Consider the following 23,688-nt stretch of genomic DNA (forward strand, 5'->3'; position numbering starts at 1 on the left):
CACAGACCATATTTGGTTGTATACCTGGTACTGTGGTTTAACTCTCATGACCCCCAAATTGAAGAGGCTACTATTATGGACAAAGGGTTAAATGGAGTGTTCCACTACAGTATACCTGCATGTACCAGACATGGTGTGGGTAGAGTCAACTCTTCCCCTTGTAAACCATGCTAATACACTGTAGCCATTAAGGAGAACATTAGGACGTCTTAGTTTTAATAATAAGGAATCTTTAGCTTTCTAAGTTTAGCAGTTGTTCTAACAGGCTTCTGAGAGTAGGACATATGTGCATATAACTTGCCCTTCAGTCCTGATCACCTTTTTTGTTTCAAATTTAAATTTTTTATTATATTCTTATACCTCAAGGTTCATTGAGCCGGGGGTAGCATTTTCCTGTACCTATCTGTCCCTCAGGGAGAACAATAGCTCAAGACCATCTCTGTTCTCTCTCAGTTCTCTGTGGATCTGTAATATGTTTGTGTCAAGACTGAGTTCTCCATTCCCAAACATTCTTTATTCCTAACATTCTGTCCATGGCACTCTGACTAGAGAATTCAGCTTTTTGGAGGTAAAAGACATTTACATCTTGGTATTTAATCTTATGCTTATCAATGTTACATAGTCAACTAGTTATAGTTTCATTTGTATATTAAATCAAGACATGTTGAATTCAAAAACTGCTTTGCTGAAGACTATCTTCGATGTTCAATAAGTAATGTACCCACTACCTGATAAATGTAACTGTAACCTCTCTATACATTACCCTGGCAATAAAATACAACTATTTAAAAAGATAAATAAAAAAGAAGAAAGGATGAAATTGAGTGAGGAAAATATAATGGCACCATACACCATCATTCATTAAGGGAAATACTGGTATTTACCTGATCACCTTTTTTATTCTCTCCTCTTCCTTACTGGTAATAATTTCTTCACATGGAGTTTATGGTGTAACCTTGGCCTTGTCTTGTAGAATTTCCTTGGTCCCTGTGGGTCTGGACAACTGACCTGAAGAAAGCTGGTACCAACTCACCCATCTTCATCCAGATTTATGGGCAGAAAGGGCGGACGGATGAGATTCTCCTGAATCCCAATAACAAGTGGTTCAAACCAGGCATCATTGAGAAGTTCAGGGTAGGACAGAAATGCGGTAGGGTTGGGAGATGTAGGGGGAAAGGAGCCTGTAGGAGATATATGCCATATTCTAACTTGGTTTCCTAAGCCAGGTTTGGGACCACACTGGGAGATGAAAAGGGAAAACAGAGACTTCAGGGCTCTGTAAAAGAAGAAACAATTTGATGATTTATAGGCAGTGTATTAAAAAGAATACAATTGCATATGTGTGTGTGTGTGTGTGTGTGTGTGTGTGTGTGTGTGCACGCATGCGTACCCACACAGCTTTGGGGCTTGAACTCAGGAACCCAGGGCCTTGAACTCTAGCATAGCTTTTCTGTTCAAGATTGGTGCTCTACCACCTGAACCAGTTTTTTTAGAGAAGAGTCTCATAGACTTTTCTTCCTGGGCTGGCTTTAGACATCAGTCTTCAGATCCTTTGAACAGTTAGGATTACAAGCGAAAGCCACTAGCACTCAACTGAAAGGAATAAGCTTTAGATTTAGCACTTCATCTGAAATCAACAGACCAGTCCCAAACCTGGAGAAAGACGCAGCATGAAATGCCTTGAGACATGTAGTAATGGGGTGACTTAGGAATCATTCTAGAGCAGAGTTCCTAAACACAGTTAATGTCAGACTGCCCAGTCTGGCTGCATTTGAAAGTAAGGCCCAATTTTAACAGAAAGTATGACTTTTATAAAGCATTTGAAAGGAAATTCAGCTTTCAAACTTTCCAGTATGTATGTAACTAGTACAGAGCTCCCCCCACTCCCAGAAGTGCTGCTTTGACCTTTACGAAGGAATAATTTGCAATTTGTTGCTGTCTTCTTAGAGCAGCCTATCAGTGCTTCTGTTCTACCAAGTTCATTGCTCTTTATGTATTTGTCTTCCTGCCAGACTTGAGCCCCCGGGGAAAGGGCATGACTGCTGTATTGATCTTTTTGTCTGTTTCAGTGCCTGGCAGAGTCCTGGGGCTGTGGGCCTGCGCTAATTTGTAGGGCTGCCGTATATATTTTGTTCCTGGAAATTTATTGCTTGGAAGATCTTCTTTAGGTTGGATCCCACTGTGGGTCAGTTATTTTTGTTCACTTTCACCATCCCAGATTGAACCCTTGTTCCACATGGCTGTCTTGGCTCTGTGTGCTGCTGGTTACCAGAAACATGAGAGGCAAGAACATTGTGAGGAGGGCTCAATGCAAACCTAGCCTCATTCTGAAGAAGCATCTCAAAGCAGCACCCACCTGCCTGTAGTCAGTTATGAGAATAAATGTATTTTCTGCATTGGGCCATTTTGCCTTTTTTTTCCCTTTTATAGATTGAGCTCCCAGATCTCGGCAGATTTTATAAGATTCGAGCATGGCATGATAGAAGGAATCCTAGCTCTGGATGGCACTTAGAAAGGGTGAGATGCACCTTGGAGGGGGGTGGAGGGGGAAAAGTCAGAAATAGTGTCCTTTTTCATGGCTGTGGTATCTATCTATCTATCTATCTATCTATCTATCTATCTATCTGTCTATCTCTATCTATCTATCTATCCATCCATCCAGCTACATACCTACCTATCTACCTACCCATCTGCCTCTGTATTTGTTAGGAAATGGATTAGACAAGTGTGGATATAGTTAACAGGTACTTACAGATGGGGCAAGATAAGCAGAGGCCTTCCCAAGGAGACAGAGAATGTTCAAGAGCCCATGGGACTTGTGTTTTGTCCAGTTACCTGGATGTTAGGCAGGTGTAGATTCATCAGGGACTAGTTGGATAAATATCAATCTGGCCCTCTACCTTCCACAAGGGCTATCTCTAGAAGATGGCCTTTGTCCTACCAAGATGTATAGCAGAATGGGGACTCCAGGACATGGATGGCACACCCACCTACTCACATCAGGACTTCATTTTAGATGACACTGATGAACACTCTGAACAAGGACAAATATAACTTCAATTGCAATCGCTGGCTGGATGCCAATGAGGATGATAATGAGATTGTGAGGGAAATGACTGCAGAGGGCCCAACAGTGCGGAGGATAATGGGCAGTAAGTACTGACCGGCTCTCCATCTTGGGGGAGACAGTGGAGTTCCAGCTTGACATGCCAATGGGATCCTGACCCATGAGCTGACGGTTTTGTCTACTGGGCACCAGAAGTATCTCTGAATGCCGCAGTATTCTGAAGGCCACAGCCTCAAGACTAGATTGAGGTAGTCATCTTCAGGGCATGTAATACTGACACTCTACCATGACAGCTATGGTGTGGAGGGAGGGGACACTGATGGGTATTCCATTTGGCCATGGAGGAATGAGAGGAATCTGCGTAAAGCAATAGTTCTGTAGGGCTTCCTTGAAATGAAATAGCGCTTAGACCATTCAAATTAAAAAAAAATTGAAACTGTCTTCCCAAAAGGAAGATTAGATCAAAATATCGTAGCCCCAATTTGACTACTCTCTAGTGAGATTTCTATTTCTATGTTAGTCCAGCAGGGATTAAACTTGATATGTGGAGTCTAACATTCACTTCCAAAAAATCCAAAAGGAAGTGATTTGCCTCTACATTCTAATACTAGAGTACTGGCAAATGTTTCATTCTTTTCCCATGGCAGATATTCCTCAATGATCACAGCATTCTCTCTCACTGAATCTGAAATGGGCTTACAGCCCTCAGTATAGCACTGCAACAGATATTAAAATTGGCCTTCAAAATGATGAATCCATTTATTATCCTTGTGGCAGTCCTTAATTTTTTCCAATAGTCAAGTAACATGGCAAAAATCACGAAAGGTTAAGAAGATACAGCAAATGAGGTCGCCCATGGTTTTGTAGCCCTACTAAATATTTCAACTATGTCACTTACTCTTGATACTTGTGAGAACTCCATTTTCAGAGTAAAATATTTATATGTATTTGTTGAGATGGTTTGTTTAGAGTTATACTCAAATACACACACACACACACACACACACACACACACACACACACACACACACACACATCTCCCAAATAGCTAATACCTAAAATAAGACCAGCTAGTCTATCAGTTTAACTAGGTAAGCTTGCAATCATGTTTACTCTATTTGATGGTTAATATTCATTCTTAAATATATGACTGAAGAATGTTTGCACTTGGACTGGAAGCACAGCTAAACAGTAGAGTACCAGCTGAGAAAATAAATTGAGCAAGCACAAGGATCTGATTCAAACCCCCAGTCTGTCTGTCAATGTATGTATGTATGAATGTATGCATATATGTATGTATGCATCTATCTATCTATCTATCTATCTATCTATCTATCTATCTATCTATCTATCTATCCATCCACCCATCCTTCTATCTATCTATCTATCTATCTATCTATCTATCTATCTATCTATCTATCCATCCACCCATCCTTCTATCTATCTATCTATCTATCTATCTATCTATCTATCTATCTATCTATCTATCTATCTATCTATCCATCCATCCACCCATCCTTCTATCTATCTATCTATCTATCTATCTATCTATCTATCTATCTATCTATCTATCTGTCTGTCTGTCTGTCTGTCTGTCTGTCTGTCTGTCTGTCTGTCTGTCTATCTGATAGCCTGGTGAAGAACTGAGAAAGTTATTTGCCATGGTTAAGCTATCAACATTAGTGGCAGCATGACCTTTAATAGGTCTTTTGCTTCGTGACTGTGTCTATTGTATCCACCTGTTTACAGTTTAGCTAGTCTTTATTACAGTCTATCTTTTGTAGCCAATTATACTTGCCTTTGAAACAAAGCTGTCATGGCCTATCTGTAAATATGATAACACCATATGAACCTACATACCCACCCACCCACTCACCCATCTAATCGGAACTTTCTGTGATCTATAGTCCGTCAAGGCAGAAATTCAACAACTCTTGCCTAATCTATCCATGTAGTGTGCCTACCGATATAAAAAACTGGAAATAGGTCTTGGAACTTAATTGCTTTCTATACTTTCTTATCATCACTAATGATTTGGCCTTTTGTTTTTCCTAAGCTCTTTTGTCAGTTGATTCTCAATTTTATAGCTGCAGCTCTGGACCAGTTTTCTCTAGTCTGCTACATTAAGTGTTCTCAAACTTCAGGGTGCCTTGTCATTTGGAGGGCTTCTGGGTTCCACTGCAGTTATGGATTCAGTAGGTGTTTTTTTTTGTTTTTTGTTTTTGTTTTTGTTTTTTTGTAGGTCATGGGGCTTGAACTTGGCCTGGGTGCTATCCCTGAGCTCTTCAGCTCAAGGCTATCACCCTACCCTTAAGCCAAGCCCCACTTCCTGTTTTCTAGAGGTTAATTGGAGATAAGAGTCTCAGGTCCTTTTGTGTGGGGGCTGGCTTTGAACTTTGATCCTCAGATCTCAGCCTCCTGAGTAGGATTACAAGCGTGAGCCACTGCGCCCGGCTTGGATTCAGTAGTTCTATAGAGGAGCCCAAGAATCTGATTATCTAATAAATTCGTTGGGACACCCACACTTTGAAAACCATTATGATAATGAACTGACCATTTTCCAGCTGCTCTTCACATCCCAGAGTCTTATTGCTGTTTCTATACTTGCTTCTCTACCCCAAGTCTTGAATAAGAAAGAAAGTAAGAAAGAAAGAAAGAAAGAAAGAAAGAAAGAAAGAAAGAAAGAAAGAGCAAACTGGTTGAAATCTTTAAAGTCCCTTGTAAGTTTGTTGATTTAGTGAGTTTTTGCTAAGAGAACTTCGTGCCCCCCTCTTTTGTTTTTACTTAGAATGCCCCAAATTTTTATATCTGTTTTGTCTTTGGCATAACTGAATGCAGGATGCTCCCTCCAGAACCCTATTTGCCCATCATAAAGTGTGGGAGGAGACATCTTCCTGACCCACTCTGTACTTCTGAACTGTTGCTGTGGGTACCATGAAATTGTCTGCTACTCCAGCTTAGTTGCCCAGTGACCTCTAGTTGTCTACCCCAACTTACCAAAGGTTGTGTAATGTACCCTGTTCTTCAGACAGCAACCCCTTCCACAGTCCTGGGGCAATACATTAACTTCCTAGGATGTCCACAACAAATCACTCTAATATGAATGGTTTGGCTTAGATAAGGAAATTTGTTTACTATTTACTGGACTCAGGCTTGCTAGGCCAGCATGATACCACTTGAGCTATGTTCCTAGCCATTTTTTTGCCTTCATATTTAAAATAAGGTATTGCTCTTTTTCTAAGATGAGCGACACTGTGATTCTTCCATTTATGTTCCCTACATTGCTGGAAGACAGGCATACTCATACTGTGCCCAGATTCTTATTGGTTGAGATGAGGTCTTACGAATCTTTTTTTGGCATTGAACTCTGATCCTTCCAACCTCTTGAGTAGCTAGGATTTCAGAAGTCAGACACTGTATCCAGCTTCCAAATCTCTCAAAGCTGAATTCCAAGATGAAGTTGGTGTAGGGTTGTTTTTTTTTTATTTTCTTAAGATCTTTTTCCTTGACTTGTATCCTTACATTATCTTCCTTCTGGGTACATGAGTGTCTGTATCCTAATCTTTTCTTCTATAAGAATACCAGTAATAACAGGTTAGGGATTACCATATGATCTCATTTTACCTTAATTACTTATTACAAAGCCTGTTTCCAAACACAGTCATATGCTAAGGTACTGAGGATTAGGATCTAAACATATGTATTCAAGACAAGAGTCATAATTCAACCCAGAACCATCTCTCAAAATGCAGTGAAAGAACCATCTGTATAAAAACTGATCACAATGACACCAATCCTAGAAGGGAAAGACAGGTTAAATGCAGTCTAGAAGAGAGAAGGGCCAAGAGGACACCTAGTTCCACCCCCGTCTACCGCTGTTCAGCTCTGATCATAGATGGTGGTCAGTCAGAATCTGTACCTATATGTTCATGTGTGTGCATGTGTGTATTCCACAAACTGATCTAAGAATTTATTTGCAAATGTTTTGGTGGATAGGTAAGATGATCTGATATGCTGGAGCTGAAATTAGGACATGTGGTAAACCTGGCATAGAGCAGAGTGGTCGAACATACTTTCTAAAATCTCTGGTCTTCATTATCATTTATTGTACTGCTTGTTAAGTTTCAGCTACATCAATCTTTTCTCTGTTAGCAAATTTAAATTTTTATCTTTGAAAACAAAATAAATTGGCCTGGATTATTTATTAAAATCCAGATTCCTAGATTCAGTCATGGCTGTGCTGACTAGGTTCCTTCAGGATTGTGCCCAGGAATGTGTCTTTTGTCATGCTTGCCTCTCTGACTCAAGCCTTTGCCCTCCAACCCTCCCTTGACTTAATCTACTTCACCTTGCCCTGGAAATCCTTACTGATCCCCATATTTCTGCTAGTCTGTCACTGCCATCCCATTCATGGGTATGCACAGGGCAGATTTGTGGGTCATCTAGGGGAGAGGAAGAGGCCTTGAAATTGGGCAGGAGTTGAGTAGCCCAGAGAGGAAACAGTAAACTCAAAAATTATTTTGAGGGGCCGGGAGTTTGGCCTAATGGTAGAGGGCTTGCCTAGCATGCACAAAGACCTGGGTTTGATTCCTCGGTACCACATACACAGAAAAAGCTGGAAGTGGTGCTGAGGCTCAAGTGGTAGAGCTCTAGCCTTGGGAAAGTCCAAAGCCAGTGCTCAGGTCCTGAGTTCAAGCCCCAAGACTGGCAAAAACAAACAAACAAAAGAAATGATTTGAAGGTGGCACTGGTACGGCTTGGTCAGTGAATGCTAAGAAAATTCAGCTGAGGTAACCTTCCTGCCCAGGCAGGAAGACTTTGCAGATGAAATGATAGCTGAGTCAGGTCTGCTATGGGTGTTGACAGGAAGGAGACGCCCTAGGAAGAACATTTTTACAGATAATGTACAATATGCAGAATTTGGGAGGGTATCATTGGTACTATTTGGTTTTAGTTAAGTTTGTCTTTGTTCTCTATGATTCAATTGAAGAACCATTTCAATGAGAAAGAAATATTCTGGCTGGGCAGAGTGGCTCATGCCTGTAATCCTCACTACTCAGGAGGCTGAGGTATGAGGATCGCTGTTCAAAGCCAGCCCAGGCACTAAACTCCATGAGACTTCTTATCTCCAATGAATCCCTAGAAAACCAGAAGTGTCACTGTGGTTCAAGGGTAGCCTTGAGCTAAAGAGCTCAGGGACAGCACCCAGGCCTAGAGTTCAAGCCCCATGACAGACAAAAAGAAAAAAAATTATGGTGGTTAGCATAACTAGAAGGGCCTAATATAGTTCCAATTATAAGGGCAGTTTTTGCCTTCTGGGGGATCCCTGAAAATTATTTTAGTTCCCACTAACTCCAATTACTTTCTCTCAACTGCTCTTTCTGCCCCCCCACACACAAAAATTCTTTTGTTCTTGGAACACACCTGTGTCCTCACTCAGATATTATTTTTCCATCCTGTGTTATAACACTAAACCACGCTCATGGCAACAGCAACATTCTCCCTGCCATTACCCCCAATTGGTAACGGTGCCTAATGAATAATGGGCATAGTTTCCTAGAAATCATTTAAGTACTGAGTCTTGGGATCATGAACAATAAGTAAATATCAATTAAAAATCAATTCTCTGAGCTTGAAGTTGTGTGTGCCCATTTCACTTACAAAAGAATGGTCTGCCAAATAAGCAATTAATGCCATGTCTGAAAATCCCCAAGGTTTGGGGGAGTGATTGTTCTGATTGACAGAGACCAGGAGACATGGACAAAACATAGATGAGCTCATAATTAGTTTTGTACCTTGCCTTTCCTTCATGAGCTACTGGAGATAGTTAAACAAAAGAGATCTGTGTTCTTCACTGTGATTACATACCACTGATGAGTGGGCAAGAGGCCCTAAACGGACTGGAGTGTCAAACAGCAGTGCCTATCGTTAATGAGACTGAGCTATAATTTTGAAATTAAATCCCAAGAGGCTCTGGTACTTACTCATCTGTTTGAAGTCTTTCACTGCTGCTATGTAACAACATAGTGATTTTTAATTGTCCACAGACTTCTGGCCAGCGCTTAGGGTCTTACTGTCTGTGAGGCCTAGAGGGGCTCCTAACAAGGAAAGGATCTGTGAGGCCTCTAACTGAGCGGACCTTAGCACTGCCAGGCATTTCTGAATACAGTCATCATTTGGCTTCTGGGAATTTCCCAACAGTGACAGCAAGAGAATAGGACTGACCTCCATCTTCATCACAATTTGCAGTGAAGTGTATTTGACTTCCCCTTTGTGCCTCCTTTCTACTGGTGAGTTTCTATGTTGGTCAGTGCTGTTCATTCTCTTCTTCCTGTCTCCACCCCCATATCATTGAGACTAGCACACAGAGTCAACTTCTTTCTACAAAGGCTAAAGATGGAGTACCTGTAGGACTGAACTTTCAAAAAGAATTAATTAAAGAAGGCAGGGATAGTTTAATTGTCTCCCAGTGAGTAGACAGTGTTAGGGAGCAGGAGAGTTTGTTTTTTCAGCTTCAACTCATGGTTCGAGTGCTGGCCTTTGCCAGCTCAGTTCAAGGAGGCCTCCATGTTTTCCTCCAACAGGTGCTTTTGGCCATTCACATTTTAAATGGTAGATTTTTTTAATGTTAACTGTCACTATCTCTAAATGTCATACTGAAGAAATAATTTGTGCACGGAATTAAACTCCTTGGTGATTTGTCTCATTCCTAATATACTTTATATTCATTTTTTGATGGACTACTAATGAATAGAGTCCATTAAAAAAACAACGTTCTTCAGATGTAATTCATTTGTCAGATAATTCACCCCATTAAGCAATACAATCTCTGTGTAATAAAGAGTTGAGTTTCTTCTTAATTATTTGACTACTGACAGCTTTCAAACCACGTCAGTCCTCTTTCCCTTTCTGCCTCCTATCACAAGCTGGTAAGAAAGTCTGGATCCCCCATCCTTTGGCACTGCTAGAATTTCAAATCACATAAGTGATTGAAACACGGGAGCCCTCATTTCAATCTCTCCACTTACTCACTATCCATCTTCCTGCTGCTTAGACCATCATTGAACTTTCTTGAAGGCCTACCAAGCTCTTGTGAGGACTCTTCACTGTGAGAATAATACATCTTAAGTTTGCTCTTGTGGATGTATTGCTTCGTTATTCTTGACATCGAGTAACTTTGCTGGAGGCAGAGCCATCCCATCCCTGAGCGATGACCACCAGACTCTCCCTTTTGATTGAAATGTTTGCAAGCTTGCATTAGTTAGTTTTCATTAGAGGGGGATCTCATTGCTACATTTCCACATATTTATAGTGTGCCCTGATCAACCTCATCTCATCTTAGCACTTTTCCCTCCCCTCCTTCCCTAGTCCCAAAATAATGTCGATAGTTTTCCTTGTGTAATTTTCATAGTTGCAAATCATCTCTTTAGATGGTATCCATCCTTTCAAAATATATTTGAAAATTCTTCACCCCCTACTATTCTTTTTCCCATCTCCTCCTTACTTAGACTCATGTTTTGTGTTTGCCTAATAAAGATATGTAAATGGACATATATGTACATGTCTATGAATATGTAAGTCTTTTAGATCTCGCTTCCACATATGAGTGAAAACATGTAATATCTTGAGCTTGTCCTCTTCAATGTGATGTTCTCTGATATGCATCCATTTTCCTGCAAATAATTTAATTTAATTTTTTCTTATGGCTATGTAATATTCCATAGTAAGTATATATATAATGTTTTCTTTTTCTATCCATCTGTTGTTGGGCACCTTCAATGAACTATTGTTAATAGTACCACAACAAACAGATATGCAGGTGTCTTTATTGCATTTTAACCTATCCTCCTTTAGATTTATGCCTGATAGTGGTATGGTGGAGTCATAGGTTAGGTCTATTTTTCCCTTTTTGAAGATCCTCCTTACTGACTTCCACAGTGGTTATATAAAGTTACATTTCCATTGAGAGTGTCTGAGTGTACCTTTTTCTCCACATCCTTGCCAGCACTTGGTGTTGTTTGTTTTCTTGATGGCTCATTCTGACTAGGGTAAGAGACAATCTCCCCTGAAGGAGCTTATGAACATTCATTTCATGAACATTTATGAGGCTTGTCTCTGAAATTTTAGAGTTAGGGAACCTAAAGTGGGGTATAGGAAGCTGAATTTTATAGTCTTATGTATAAGAGAGGGAGATTTTACCATCTCCACACCTGATTACACTGCATTCCAGTCAATTTTACCCCATTTATCCACATTTCCTGTCACCCTCTTCCTGAAAGGAATCTGAACTCCTACAGATGTTTACCATGGGATTCTGACAATTGGCCGTGAGTGGGAACATTTGGCTTGTCCAGGCTGAGGGTCTTGGGATGTGCCAGCCTATTCTCACAGTGGAATTTGGATCATCATCAGGCCAAGGGTCAGCTGGAAGAGAGGAGGACAGAAAGCTTAGAGATGGAAACAGATGCTGTCAGCCAATGGTGTCCCTTTCTTTGTCCCATCTTCCAGTGGCCCGGTACCGTGTGACTGTATGCACAGGGGAACTTGAAGGTGCAGGGACTGATGCCAACGTCTACCTCTGCCTTTACGGTGATGTGGGGGACACGGGGGAGCGGCTGCTCTACAACTGCAGGAACAACACAGACCTGTTTGAGAAAGGCAATGTAAGTGGCAACCACGTGCCATCCCTCCCTCTGCCCTGCCTGCCGCCTGTCTTCTCTGCACTTTTATGATAGAGCTGATGGCTGATGTTGGGGTCTTGTAGAGCACAGATCACCCTCTCTGGGCGAGAGGAATGGAAGGCTGGACATTCCTGCAGGAGACACTAGTGGGGCATAGCAGTGTCTGGTCTACTTGGACCAGGAGTTTTTGGTCCACCATGACTCACTAACGTGTGAGATATCTACATGGTCCTTGAACTATGCCATGAGAGCTCGAGAAACATCCCAGAGAAGTTATGGTCTCCCCTTCCCAAAGCTTTAGGAAGAAGGGAGAGAGGAGAAGCACTTTTCTGATCTCAGGGTTGGAAGAAGGGGAGGAGTGCCAGGCATCTTAGCTGTGCACTGGAGGAATCAGGCTGGAGAAAAGCTTGGCAAGTGCTCAAGGGCTGAGGGAGTTTTATATTCTCTACTAGGCAACTTATTCATGTCTTTTATTGAAAGAGGAGATAAGATGTTAAGTACAGATGTGGGAGAACTGGGGCCTGCTGCTAGACTCACCAGATGTGTTTCATTTTCCTTTCAGTAAACCACTGAGTGGCTAAATGGTGCAAGGGGAGCATTCACTTCCTCATGCCTCCAGTGAAAGGATGCTGCTCTGATAGCTTGGGAGAGTTGTAGTACTGCTGCTAGGGTCAGATATGGCTCATGGTGCACAGTAGGTATTCAGTAAAGAGTCACTGCTGCAATACTGTGAGGCTTGAAGGTGATAGGGATTTGCAGACGTCTTTACTCTGCTTCCTCTCACCACTGCTTCCTTGGTGAAGTGGAATGTGAGCCCTGGAAGATGAAGGGAGACTTCTCTGTGAGTCAATCCAAGCTGGCCTGCTTCTTGGGATCATGGGCAAAGACCCTCTGAACGGGACACTATGGCTTGGCTCAGGCACATTTGAAGAGGGGATCCCTTTTCATACTTCCTTCCCAGACACCTTTTTCTTTATGCTTTCCTACTATTTTCCTTCTGTGCCTTCAGACTACACTATGCCTTTCTCCTACTCTAGTCTCTCTTTTTGTTCTTGTCCCTGAAGGTGCCCATCTGCATTAATGTAGACTCAAAATCTTCCAGTCCCTACCATATATTTTGCAGTCTCAGTGGTGGGCAAAACCGCAAAGTTAGTAAGACAATCCTCCTAAACAATTTTCTTGTTTTAGAAGACGACCAATGATTCTCCATAGGGGAAAAAAAACAGAGCAGATTAACCAGGGAGTAAATTCATGCTACCTAATGGCTGATAATGTCTTCATATATTTGTACTTTAGAGGAAGCTCCCATTCAAAAGAAGATCACAGGTCTGGGAATTGTGATACATACAATCCTAGCTACTCAAGAGATAGGTAGATGTAGCAAGATCTTGAATTTGAGGCCATTCCAAGAAGATGGTGGCAATATTCTGTCTGAAAATAAAAGAAAAATGAAAGAATTATGAGCATAGCTTGCTTCCCTTACTGAGTGCTTGCCTAGTATGTGCAAGACCAAGGCTTCAATTCTCAGGAGTGTGAAAAAAAATGAAGCCTGGGATGACATCTAATGGAGACCAGAATTCAATAACAGGTACTATTTTCACCAACAAGGCCACCAACAGGTATAGATATAGATATAGACATAGATGCATAAATATGAAAGTCACTTGCTTCACTGAAACCTACAGGCACAAATTGTTTGGGTCTTGAGTTTAGTGATGTTCCAGCAGGAAGAATTGAGAGTGGGGAGCACAGGCTCTCGGTACCTGTGGAAGATCGGTAGCCCAGCCCCACCCCTACTTTTCTGACCTTTGGATATGTGCCTTCTCTTGGTGTTTGGGTCTCACAGTAGCCACTGTGCCTGAAGGCTGTTTTTCCCTCCCTGAAGGCAGATGAGTTCACCATCGAGTCAGTTACCATGCGGAAGGTGAGGCGGGTGAGGGTCCGGCATGATGGCAAAGGCTCCGGCAGTGGCTGGTACTTGGAGCGGGTGCTGGTGAGAGAGGAAGGACAGCCTGAGAGTGACAATGTGGAGTATCCATGTCTCAGGTATGTGACTCCTGACTGTGTTCACTTTCTACGGTTTGAGTTGTAGTCCCTAAATTTGAGGAAGAACCAGCCCTATGCTCAGTGAGGAAAGAAAAATAGTGATTTGAGGCTGGAGTTGGTGCCTTGTTAATGGCACTTAGGCCCGAGGCTCACCTGCACACTCCACCCGCATTGGGCATTCAGTGCACATCTAGTTTGCTTTGTTTGCCTTTTACTGATCGGTGGTATTGTGAGGTGTTATCTCAGGACTTTGGTGTCTCAAACAAAGAATGGTGCAAAATGCACAGGACTGATGAGAGAAGCATGGGTGTATTGAAGCCTAAGTAAAGGAGGAGTAACGTGGGAATACATCTCACAGCATGAGAGCTGGTCTGACCATGGCCCTGAGGATTGGTTTCTGAGATGGAAAGAGGGAGGGTCCCTCTCACAGAAGAGGTGCAATGTGATGGACAGTTTGAAGTGGCCGATTGTGGCTACATAACAGTTTTCCAACTGTACATGCTCATTCCCACAATATATTCTGTTAAAATGATAATCAGTTCCTAAATATGAGGCCCTAATTAATGTTTTCTTCTTAGAAACTCACTGAAGGGCAACCAAGGGCAATACTGTGTATGTGTCATGAAGAGGAATTGTGTGTGTGTGTGTGCGTGTGTGTGCGTGTGTGTGTGTGTGTGTGTGCGTGTGTGTGCGTGTGTGTGTGTGTGTGTGTGTGTGTGTGTGTGTGTGTGATAGTTCTGAGGTTTGAGCTCATGGCCTGGGCACTGTCCCTGAGCTTTGTTGCTCAAACCTAGTGCACTGTCACTTAAGCCACACCTCCATTTCTGGGTTTTGAGTGGTTAATTGGACCCAAGAGTCTCACAAGCTTTCCTGCCCACACTTGTTTCTAATTGCAATCCTTAACTCCCAGCCTCCTGAATAGCTAGGATTACAGGCATGAGCCATGGTTGCCTGGATTTTTATTTTGCTCAAGCAACCTTCTGATAGGGATGTGCTGTCTCTTTGGCTTAAGGTCATTTATCCATACTTTTTCATGATCATGAAGGGGAGTTAGGAAGGATCTTGGGAGTGAGATTAGAGCAGAGTCAGGTTGGTGGTCTGGCCTTATAAGTGGCTATGGCAACAAGAGGCCCTGTTTTGTCTGCTTGCCTCAGAACCAACACATCAGTCCTTTTTCATAATAAAATCCAACAATTTCTGAATTTAAATAAAGGTTACTAAGAAGATTGCATGTTAACTTAAACTTGTGAAGCAAAGGCATGATTTCATTGGAATAGCCACCATTCTTCCTTGTTAATGTATTTTCAAAGGATATTATTTAGTTTTCACTTTCTTTTCTCAACTGCAAATTGAAATACAATTTCTCTACTTTAAAAAAATTGTTATTGTAAAGATGCTGAACAGAGGGGTTAGAGTTACACAAGTCAGGTACATTAATGTCTTTTTGAGCAGTGTCATTTCTTCCCTCCTTTTCTCCCAGGTTTTTCCCTTCCCCCTTTTCCTACAAGTTCATTTTCAACACAGTGTCTGATGAGTATCAGTGCTACATTTGTTTATCCTTTCTCTCATCACTTCTGAGCTCCTTCTTGCCTTCCCCCAAACAAATAAACATACTCAAGATAAAAAATACAGAAAATGAAAACAGTAACAAACTGGCTTTCCAATATAGCCTGTTTGGACTTGCACTGATGTCAAGGTCACTGGTGGAGACACTAGAGAACAGGGAGGAGGGGCAGTGCCGTCTAGGTGCCGTTCACATTCACCTGCAGCTGCGCCTGGGAGGTGTATGCTATATGATCAGCTTAAGGCCTGAGACTGTGCACTGCTTTCTTCACCTAAGGTGTTACAGTACTTTAACTCCCCTGATGAGGAGCACAAAGCAGGAAGAGTTTGGGCTATGGCAGGTGGTGTGTGTGTGTGTGTGTGTGTGTGTGTGTGTGTGTGTGTGTGTGTGTGTGAAAGAGTTATGAAGCCACCAGCAGACTGACTTATCTATTTAGCAACATCGCACTGTGAAACTAGGCTGGAGTATTTGAAGCTGAAAGGAAATGACTTTTTGGGGGGAAGTGTCTATTATTATCCTGCAAGTATTTAGAGTGGAGACGACAGAACACGTCATGGTTTCCTTTTACCACTGGAGTGGAAACTGAGGATGGGACAGTGTAGGAGAGAAGGGAGGATGGGGTTTTCCAAGCCTGCCAACTTCTCTCTCTGCAGGCATATGAGCAGGTGACATTGAAGTGCTCATCCCTTCCTTCTCCATCACTGTGGGTGATGCTAGGTTACCTCCGTAGGACAGACATGGGAAGGTCCCAGTGGGTCAATTTAAGGGGCTCTGGCTAGCAGTTCCCTGTTCCCCAAGTCCTTGTCGTTCATACTCAGAGTTCTACCCTGTGTTCTCATATCTCAGTGTTAGGGATTCATAGCCTCGAAGAAACAGGAAGAATCAATTTAGTTACTGATTAATAGACAACCAAAAGCAAATTCCCATGGGAATGTGAGGTTGCGTGATGGAGGAGGAGAAGGCGGGGGAAGGGATAAGGAAGCCAAAGTGGCTTTTCTGGCTGCAGGAAAGTGTACTGATTTGGGAGCTCCCTTTCAGGAGGTGAGAGAAGAAGCAGTGCCTCAGCTTCCTTTACAGGCTCAGTGGCCTGAGAGTAATGCCCTCTCTTAAGTGTGATGGGATAAACCAAAGGCAAGCACTAAGATTTTAAGGTGGGTAGATGCTTTAATAAAGGACACATGTCTTGGTTTCTACAACATTCTTGGAAAATACTGAGACTATTTCTGCTGCCATTGACACCAGATTAAAACCAGCCTAGAGCAGTCTTTTGGACTCAGTAGGAAAGGTACTTTGCAGGTAGATGGTCACATGTCTTTATCTCTGGGGACTGACCAGCAGAAAGATGAGGACATGGCTCACAAAGTTACAGCTATCAAACCCTAGCCTTGCTTGAGCACAAATCTATTTTTTCCTGAAGGCACATCTCATCCATCTTTGAGGACCCATGTTCAAGCCCTCTTACCATGAGTCCTTATCCTTTTACTAAATACCCGTAGCACTTACTTTGGTCCAATTCCATTTTATCTTGGTGATCAGTGATGCATTTACCTTGTCACGTCCTTTCCAGCAATATGTAAGCCTCTGACTGTATGGGTTTCTGTCTTTTTCCAGCTGGAGCCCTGGCACAATGCCATGAACATGACTGGCTCTAACAAGAGATGATGGGTCTTTATTTCCTCCCTCCCTTCCTCCCTCCCTTTCTCCCTCCCTTCCTCCCTCCCTCCCTCTTGTCTCTGTGTCTGTCTGTGTCTGTCTGTCTGTCTGTCTGTCTGTCTGTCTCTGTCTCTCTCTCTCTGTCTCTGTCTGTCTGTCTCTCTCTTCTCTCTTTCTCTCTCTCTCTTTCTCTGTCTGTCTGTCTCTCTCTCCTCTCTCTCTCTCTCTCTCTCTCTCTCTCTCTCTCTCTCTCTCTCTCTCTCTTTCCCCCACCCCTTATTCTTTTTTCTGTTCCTCTGGGCTTGGATGTTGTCTCTGAACTTCTTTTGCTTAAGGCAACCCTGCTCCCACTTCAGCCACAGCACCACTTCCAGCTTTTTCTGAGTAGTTTATTGGAGAGAAGAGTGTCACAGAGTTTCCTGCCGAAGCTGGTTCTGAATCTCAGTCCTCAGATCTCAGCCTTCTGCATAGCTAATCTGGTGGCATGAGCCACCAGCACCCAGCTGAGTTGTTTTTCTTTAATAGTGATGGTGTTTTACTATGACAACCTAACATCCTATGGCCTTTTCCCCTCTGCCAGCACTGTGTCCCTCATTCTCTGTATTCCATCCACAGAGATCTCTCATTGACTCCTTGTCTTCCATCCCAGGATGTGTTATTCCTTCTGAGATGGTCTTCCTTCTAGTCAGCTCCTTGCCTCTTCCCAGTCTCAGCCAGTGATTGCTTGCTCAAGAAGTCCTCCTTACCTCGTCCAAGTTAGGATGCTTTCCTACGGTTGCTGGTAGACTCACTCTCATTCCTACGATTGCTTGTAGACTCACTCTGCTTGTAGACTCACTCTCACTTATTGAGTCAAACCTCTGGGCCTCCCTAAGACTTGATGAATGGTGTGATGGTTGGGACATTCTCCTGTATCACTTAAAGAACTAATACACTCTGCCCACAGGTGGCTGGACAAGGATAAAGACGATGGGCAGCTGGTCCGAGAGTTGCTGCCCAGTGACAGCAGTGCCACACTGAAGAGTGAGTCATCCCAGCCGGGCACGGTGGCTCACACCTGTAATCCTAGCTCCTCAGGAGGCTGAGATCAGAGGATCAGGGTTCAAAGCCAGCCTGGGCACTAAAGACCATGGGACTCTTATCTCCAATTCACTACTAGAAAACTGGAAGTGGTGCTTGTGGCTCAAGGGGTAGGGCAGTAGCCTGGAGCTGAGGATCTCAGGGACAATGCCCAGACCCAGAGTTCAAGTCTCATACCCCACCCCCCTCCAAAAAAAAGAGTGAGTCATCCTAATGGCCAGGTGGTGGCAGTGCCTTGGTGTGACAATTGCTTTCTGTCAGATACACAGGAATTGTCAAATTGAGCAAACACATGCTCTTCACTTCATTTCATGGAATCAGCATGGAGAAAGTGGAGAGGAGAGACCTGAGGGAGGGAGAAATTTCTCCTGTGTCTCAGCTTGTGTGCACAGACCTATATGGCTGTGACTGTAAGGCCCTGCATGCATGTGAGTCAACAAGTAACAAGTAACACAGACAATAACATCAGCTAATGCTGCCAAGCACAGAGGTACCTACCATTCCTTGTGTGGGTGGACTGTAAAATGAGGATTTTGAAATTTTCTTTCTTTTTTATTTTGCCAGTCCTGGGGCTTGAACTCAAGGCCTGACCACTGTCCCTGAGCTTCTTTTGCTCAAAGCTAGCACTCTACCACTTGAGCCACAACACCTCTTCTGGATTTTTGTTTTAATGTGGTACTGGGGCTTCGTGCATGGTAGGCAAGGCAAGCACTCTACCACCAAACCTTATTCCCAGTCTGATTTTGAAAATTTCTGAGTACTGTCTGGAAAGGCTCATAGTTTTCCTTACTAGTGATATTTCTTCATATGCTGTGGTTTGATCAGGAGCCTAAGACAAAATTCAAAAGAAACATATCTACAGAATCCCATCAATGCTAGCACTTGAGGTTTACCATTTCGTTCTCGGTCTGAACTAAGGTTGTCTGTTAATCTGATAGGGAAGATGAGATATGGTCTGGTCTTTCTTCAGAACTAGAGAGTCCAGTGTCTATGCTCAGAATCACAGAACTTAAGAACTCGGAAGGACCCCAGGAGATGCAGTAATCACACCTATAGCAAGAGAAGCATTCTCATACACCACCAAACACCCAAACCTGTGGTTGAATGGAGCTGGGACTAGTTCCTAGACCATTCCTTTTCTTCCTCCTCTGCAGGCCCCTGCCCCACCTAGTAGACAAGGCTTCCACCTTGCTGTTTGCCTAGTCAGAACTTTTCAAAAGGTTTTAGATAGAACTTGCTGTGTGGGAGAGTTCCAGTTTTTGGCTGCATTTTTTTTTTAGCAGCAAAGCCAAAGCCTCTTTTCAACTGTCCTTAGATGACCTTGGAAGAGCTGATCTGGCCTAGGCTAGACAAGGTGTGCTTTGCGCACTTTGTCTAGATGCTTCTTCACAGCAGGAAGACCTTAAGGGAACAGTAAGAGATGGGCCTCAAAATTAACACATTAGCGTATGTCTCTCTGATTCCTTCTCTTTTTCCAAGACACACATCTAACCAACCTGTAGTACTTGGAATACTGGCTCATGTTTTCAGTAGATCTTCCTCTTCCTTGGGTGTCTTTTCTTTGTATACAGGCAATGAAGACCTTTGCTAGATGAAAAAAAAAATGGTGCCATGGATGTGGTGTCCCATTCAGAACAGAGGCCTTTAAATCCCTGTTAGTATATTGACTTCATTTTTTTTTGCCAGTCCTAGGGCTTGAACTCAGGGCCTGAGCACTGTCCTTGGACTTTCTCGAGGATAGAGCTCTGCCACTTGAGCCATACTACCACTTCCAGTTTTTTCTGTGTATGTGGTACTGAGGAATCGAACCCGGGTCTTGGTGCATACTAGGCAAGTGCTCTACTACTAGGCTAAACTCCTGGACTGATTTCATTTTTTTTTTTATGCTGCTGGGGTTTGAACTCAAGGCATTGATAGTCACTCTACCACTTGAGCCACACTCTCCTACGTTTTGGTTTGGTCATTTTTTCAGTCTTAAGATTTATTGTTGTTGTTTTCCACCCAGAACCTGCAACTGATGCTAACCCTGCTATCTTGGCCTCCCATACAGCTAGGACAAAGGCATGGGGCAGTACTCCTGGGTCCTGGCTCCTTAACTGGCGTCAACCATATGACCTTTCACACTTCACATTCCTTACTAATAGAGCCATAATTAGAATACTTAGCAATAATACCATGTGTATAATCTGCTAAAATACTATTTAGAAAGTGTGAGCACATTTAGCCTCAATTTTTCCTCACTTATCAGAGGGGAATTTGACTAGGTGATAGCTGATCTCTGAAACTTGTTATTTGTTTTCATTGCCAGCCCAATCACTCATTATGGAGACAGTAGGGAACCTATCAGAATTCTACTTTGTACATGAAGGGGCTCCACTGAATTGAGGGCAGAGTGACAAAGTCCAGGTTCTGACTCCTAGCTTCTGTCCTCTGTGACTACAGCCCCTCCTCCCCCCCCCCCCCTTCCTGCTCCTTATCACCAAACCTACACTAACCTGCTGCTTTCTCCCTCTACCTGGCACTATTTAGACTTCCGCTATCACATCAGCGTGAAGACTGGAGATGTCTCTGGGGCCAGCACAGATTCTAAGGTCTACATCAAGCTCTATGGGGAAAAATCAAACACCATCAAGCAAGTGCTTCTTGTCTCTGATAATAACCTCAAAGACTACTTTGAACGTGGTCGGGTGGATGAGTTTACTCTTGAGACCCTGAACATTGGAACTGTAAGTGACCTTCCTAAGATTGTATGCATCCGCACATGTGTCTACACATACGGGCACACACATGCTTGTGTACATAGGAATGAGCTCATTTGGAAAGAAACTCCATTTTGGTTGTTACTGGGATATGTCACTTCCAGTTACTAGCCGGAGCAGCATAGGATATGTGGAAAGTGTCTGAGCTTTGACAGCTTCTTTTGTGTGTTTGTAGTAACTTTGACCCCAATATTTTTTCCTAAATGGCCAGAACAGTTCTTCCTGGGTCATAGACACTGGAGAAAGGGACACAAGGTACAGGGAAGGGAGAGAGACAAAGAAGAGAAAAAAAAGAAGCTGAAAGTTTGTTCACTTCTATATTTCAGTGGGCATCTGAATTATGTTTCTGGACTACTGCTAAGAGATGGGGTGCTATGGAGGGTACCTGAAAATCTCCATCTCTCAGGGGTCCAGGAAGCCCGGCTGTAAGCTTTGTTCGTCTTTATGTTTTACCGATAAAGTGATAAGATAGATTAATCAGTAATACACTACTGCAAAATAAGAAAACAGCCAGCATTAAAGAAGCTCACCTTTCATTGAATTAGAGGTATAAAAAGATTTTAGAGGGAGAATGAGAGTATAGGAGGTGAGTGAATAAATGCCCCACTGAGTCCAGGAAGTAAAAAAAAAACTCACAAGAATCAGTAAAGATTGGGGGGATTGGACCATGTAAAATGTATCAGAGTTTGCTCATTGGTGCCTATCAGAGTTAAGCTTCTATCCTTCCAAAACCTGGAGACTGGAGTCCTCTTTTCCCAGGTATAAATACTGACAGCTTTGAATTTTCTCAGATAACATGGTTTCAGATCTTATGGGTGTGGCTTTGAGAAGTAGGAAATTGTTAGTATTTTATTCAAATGTATAGGCCGAGGCAGATGCATAGTCAAGAAAGATCTCAGAGTAGGATTTGGTCAAGTTGAGGCTTCTTTTAAATTAGATTTTGTTGTTTAGGTTTTCTTTTAGTATTTGTATTCATGCATTTTTATTGTTAGTATAAAGGTAAGGTACAGAGGGGTTACAGTTATATAAGTCAGATAAAGAGTATATATCTCTTTGAACAAAATCACCCCTTCCCTTGCTCTGTTCCAGTTTTTCCATCCCATTCCTGCTATTCCCATTCAAGTATCTACTAAATACTACTGCTGTATTTATTTGTTCACCCTTTGTCCCACCATTTCTGTGCCCCCTTACTTTCCCCAAACAGATAAACAAACAAGACAAAAGGAAAAGAAAACAAAAATAGCAACAAAGAAAAAAAACTTTTGTCTCCATTTTCTGGAGTTCATTTTGATAAATATTATTTTGTATAATCAGATACCCATAGGTATCATTCCTCTCCTAAGAAAATCCTCATTTGCTCTTGCTATGTGGATGACTAGAGACTTGTATAATTTATCATATTCCATTTTTTTAAACCATCCAGTGTGTTTACTTGTAGATTTATAAGCACTTTCTAGCTTCCACAAGTTAGGGAAACCATGCAACTTATGTTTCTCTGGGTCTGGCTTACTTCACTTAATATGATTTATTGCAAGTCTTTTCATTTCCATACAAATGGCACAATGTCATTCTTTCTGGTGCATGAGTAGAATTCCATTGTGTATATGTATACCACATTTTCTTGATCCATTTGTCCGTGGGTCATCAATTCTAGAGAGTCTTTCTTGACTCTTGGAGAAACACAGGTGTAAGCCTTTGTCCAGAGCCCTGGAGGCATTTCCAAAAGTGCTGTGATGTGTATTATACCTGTTACTCTGGGGGAGTTCCTTGGGGCAAAGTGTAATTATAACAGCCTTTGTCTGTAACCTCTTCTTCCCTGTCCCCTCCTTGTCTGTGGGCCCCCACCCTATCTTAGGCAGCCTGGTTCTCCCTACTCCCATCAGCATACATTCTAGGGAACAATCTTGTGTCTCTCACTCATTCCTTGAAGCTAATGAACTTCAATCAAGCTTTTTCTTGATCAAAATGTATTTATATTTTATGCTGAGTCAATAATTGCAGAGTGAAAAATGCTGTTCTCCTTACTGATAGCATCCACCAGAACTGAAAGAGGCTGCTGAGAGGAGTAGTGGGGGTGATGGGCTCCAGAGGCTCCCATGTGCTGTTGAAATCTCCTTAGTGAGCATTACAACCCATAGCTTGGGGCTGAGTCCCACGACAGCTGCCAGGTCTGGGGTCAACATTTCCACTTACTTGCCATGAGCAAGTTAATTGACCTACACACATTTCCTCCTTCACAACAGGGAATGGAATACAAATGTAATGCTTTCATTACAAATATTTTTATTATCTTTAATTAGTTGTACAAAAAGAGTTGCTATTCACCAAAATAGTTTGTGAATACAGTGTGTTGATTAGTGTCACCTCTTTCGACACTCTCACCCCAGCCCCAACCCATCTCTTCCCTTATTTGTCTTAATTTTAGGTTATGTATTAATGGCTTTTGCCATTTAACTAAGTGCTTTATGTGTATAATGAATCTTGGTCTGTGTCATTACTTCCACATCTTCACCCCCTACAACCCACCCTCTTCCTTATATTTCTCAGTTCTGTGTATATCCAGTGTGTATATGTGTATATCCAATGAATTTTTGCCTGCATTCTCCCCATTTCCCTCCTTCATTCTTCTATCTCTCTCTCCTTGGCCCCACCATACCCTCTTGAAAGTGCCCATTTGTTGCTACTTACTTTGCTTGGCTTTGAGCTAGTCTTTTAAAAGAATTACACTATTTGAACTCTATAGAGTTTATTACATTTCAGTTAAACACCCAGTGTGTTTTCTTGTAGATTTATAGGCACATTCTAGGCTAGGGAAACCATGCAAACTATGTTTCTCTG

The 23,688-nt window shown here is 42.4% G+C and overlaps 1 protein-coding gene across 3 annotated transcripts in view; it reads left to right on the forward strand.

Moving 5' to 3' along the window:
• The window catches only part of Loxhd1 (lipoxygenase homology PLAT domains 1), a 128,346-nt gene that overhangs the window by 39,335 nt on the left and 65,323 nt on the right, over nt 1-23,688 (forward strand). For all 3 annotated transcript variants that reach the window (XM_090353573.1, XM_090353574.1, XM_090353575.1), the window contains exons 10-16: nt 974-1,134; nt 2,431-2,517; nt 3,017-3,152; nt 11,576-11,730; nt 13,634-13,794; nt 17,958-18,034; nt 20,621-20,817. In XM_090353573.1, coding sequence (XP_090209699.1) covers nt 974-1,134; nt 2,431-2,517; nt 3,017-3,152; nt 11,576-11,730; nt 13,634-13,794; nt 17,958-18,034; nt 20,621-20,817 — 974 coding nt within the window. The remainder of the gene's footprint in view (nt 1-973; nt 1,135-2,430; nt 2,518-3,016; nt 3,153-11,575; nt 11,731-13,633; nt 13,795-17,957; nt 18,035-20,620; nt 20,818-23,688) is intronic.

This window comes from Megascapheus bottae, chromosome 19 (assembly GCF_031878675.1).
Source record: "Megascapheus bottae isolate mThoBot1 chromosome 19, mThoBot2.hap1, whole genome shotgun sequence".
NCBI lineage: Eukaryota > Metazoa > Chordata > Mammalia > Rodentia > Geomyidae > Megascapheus > Megascapheus bottae.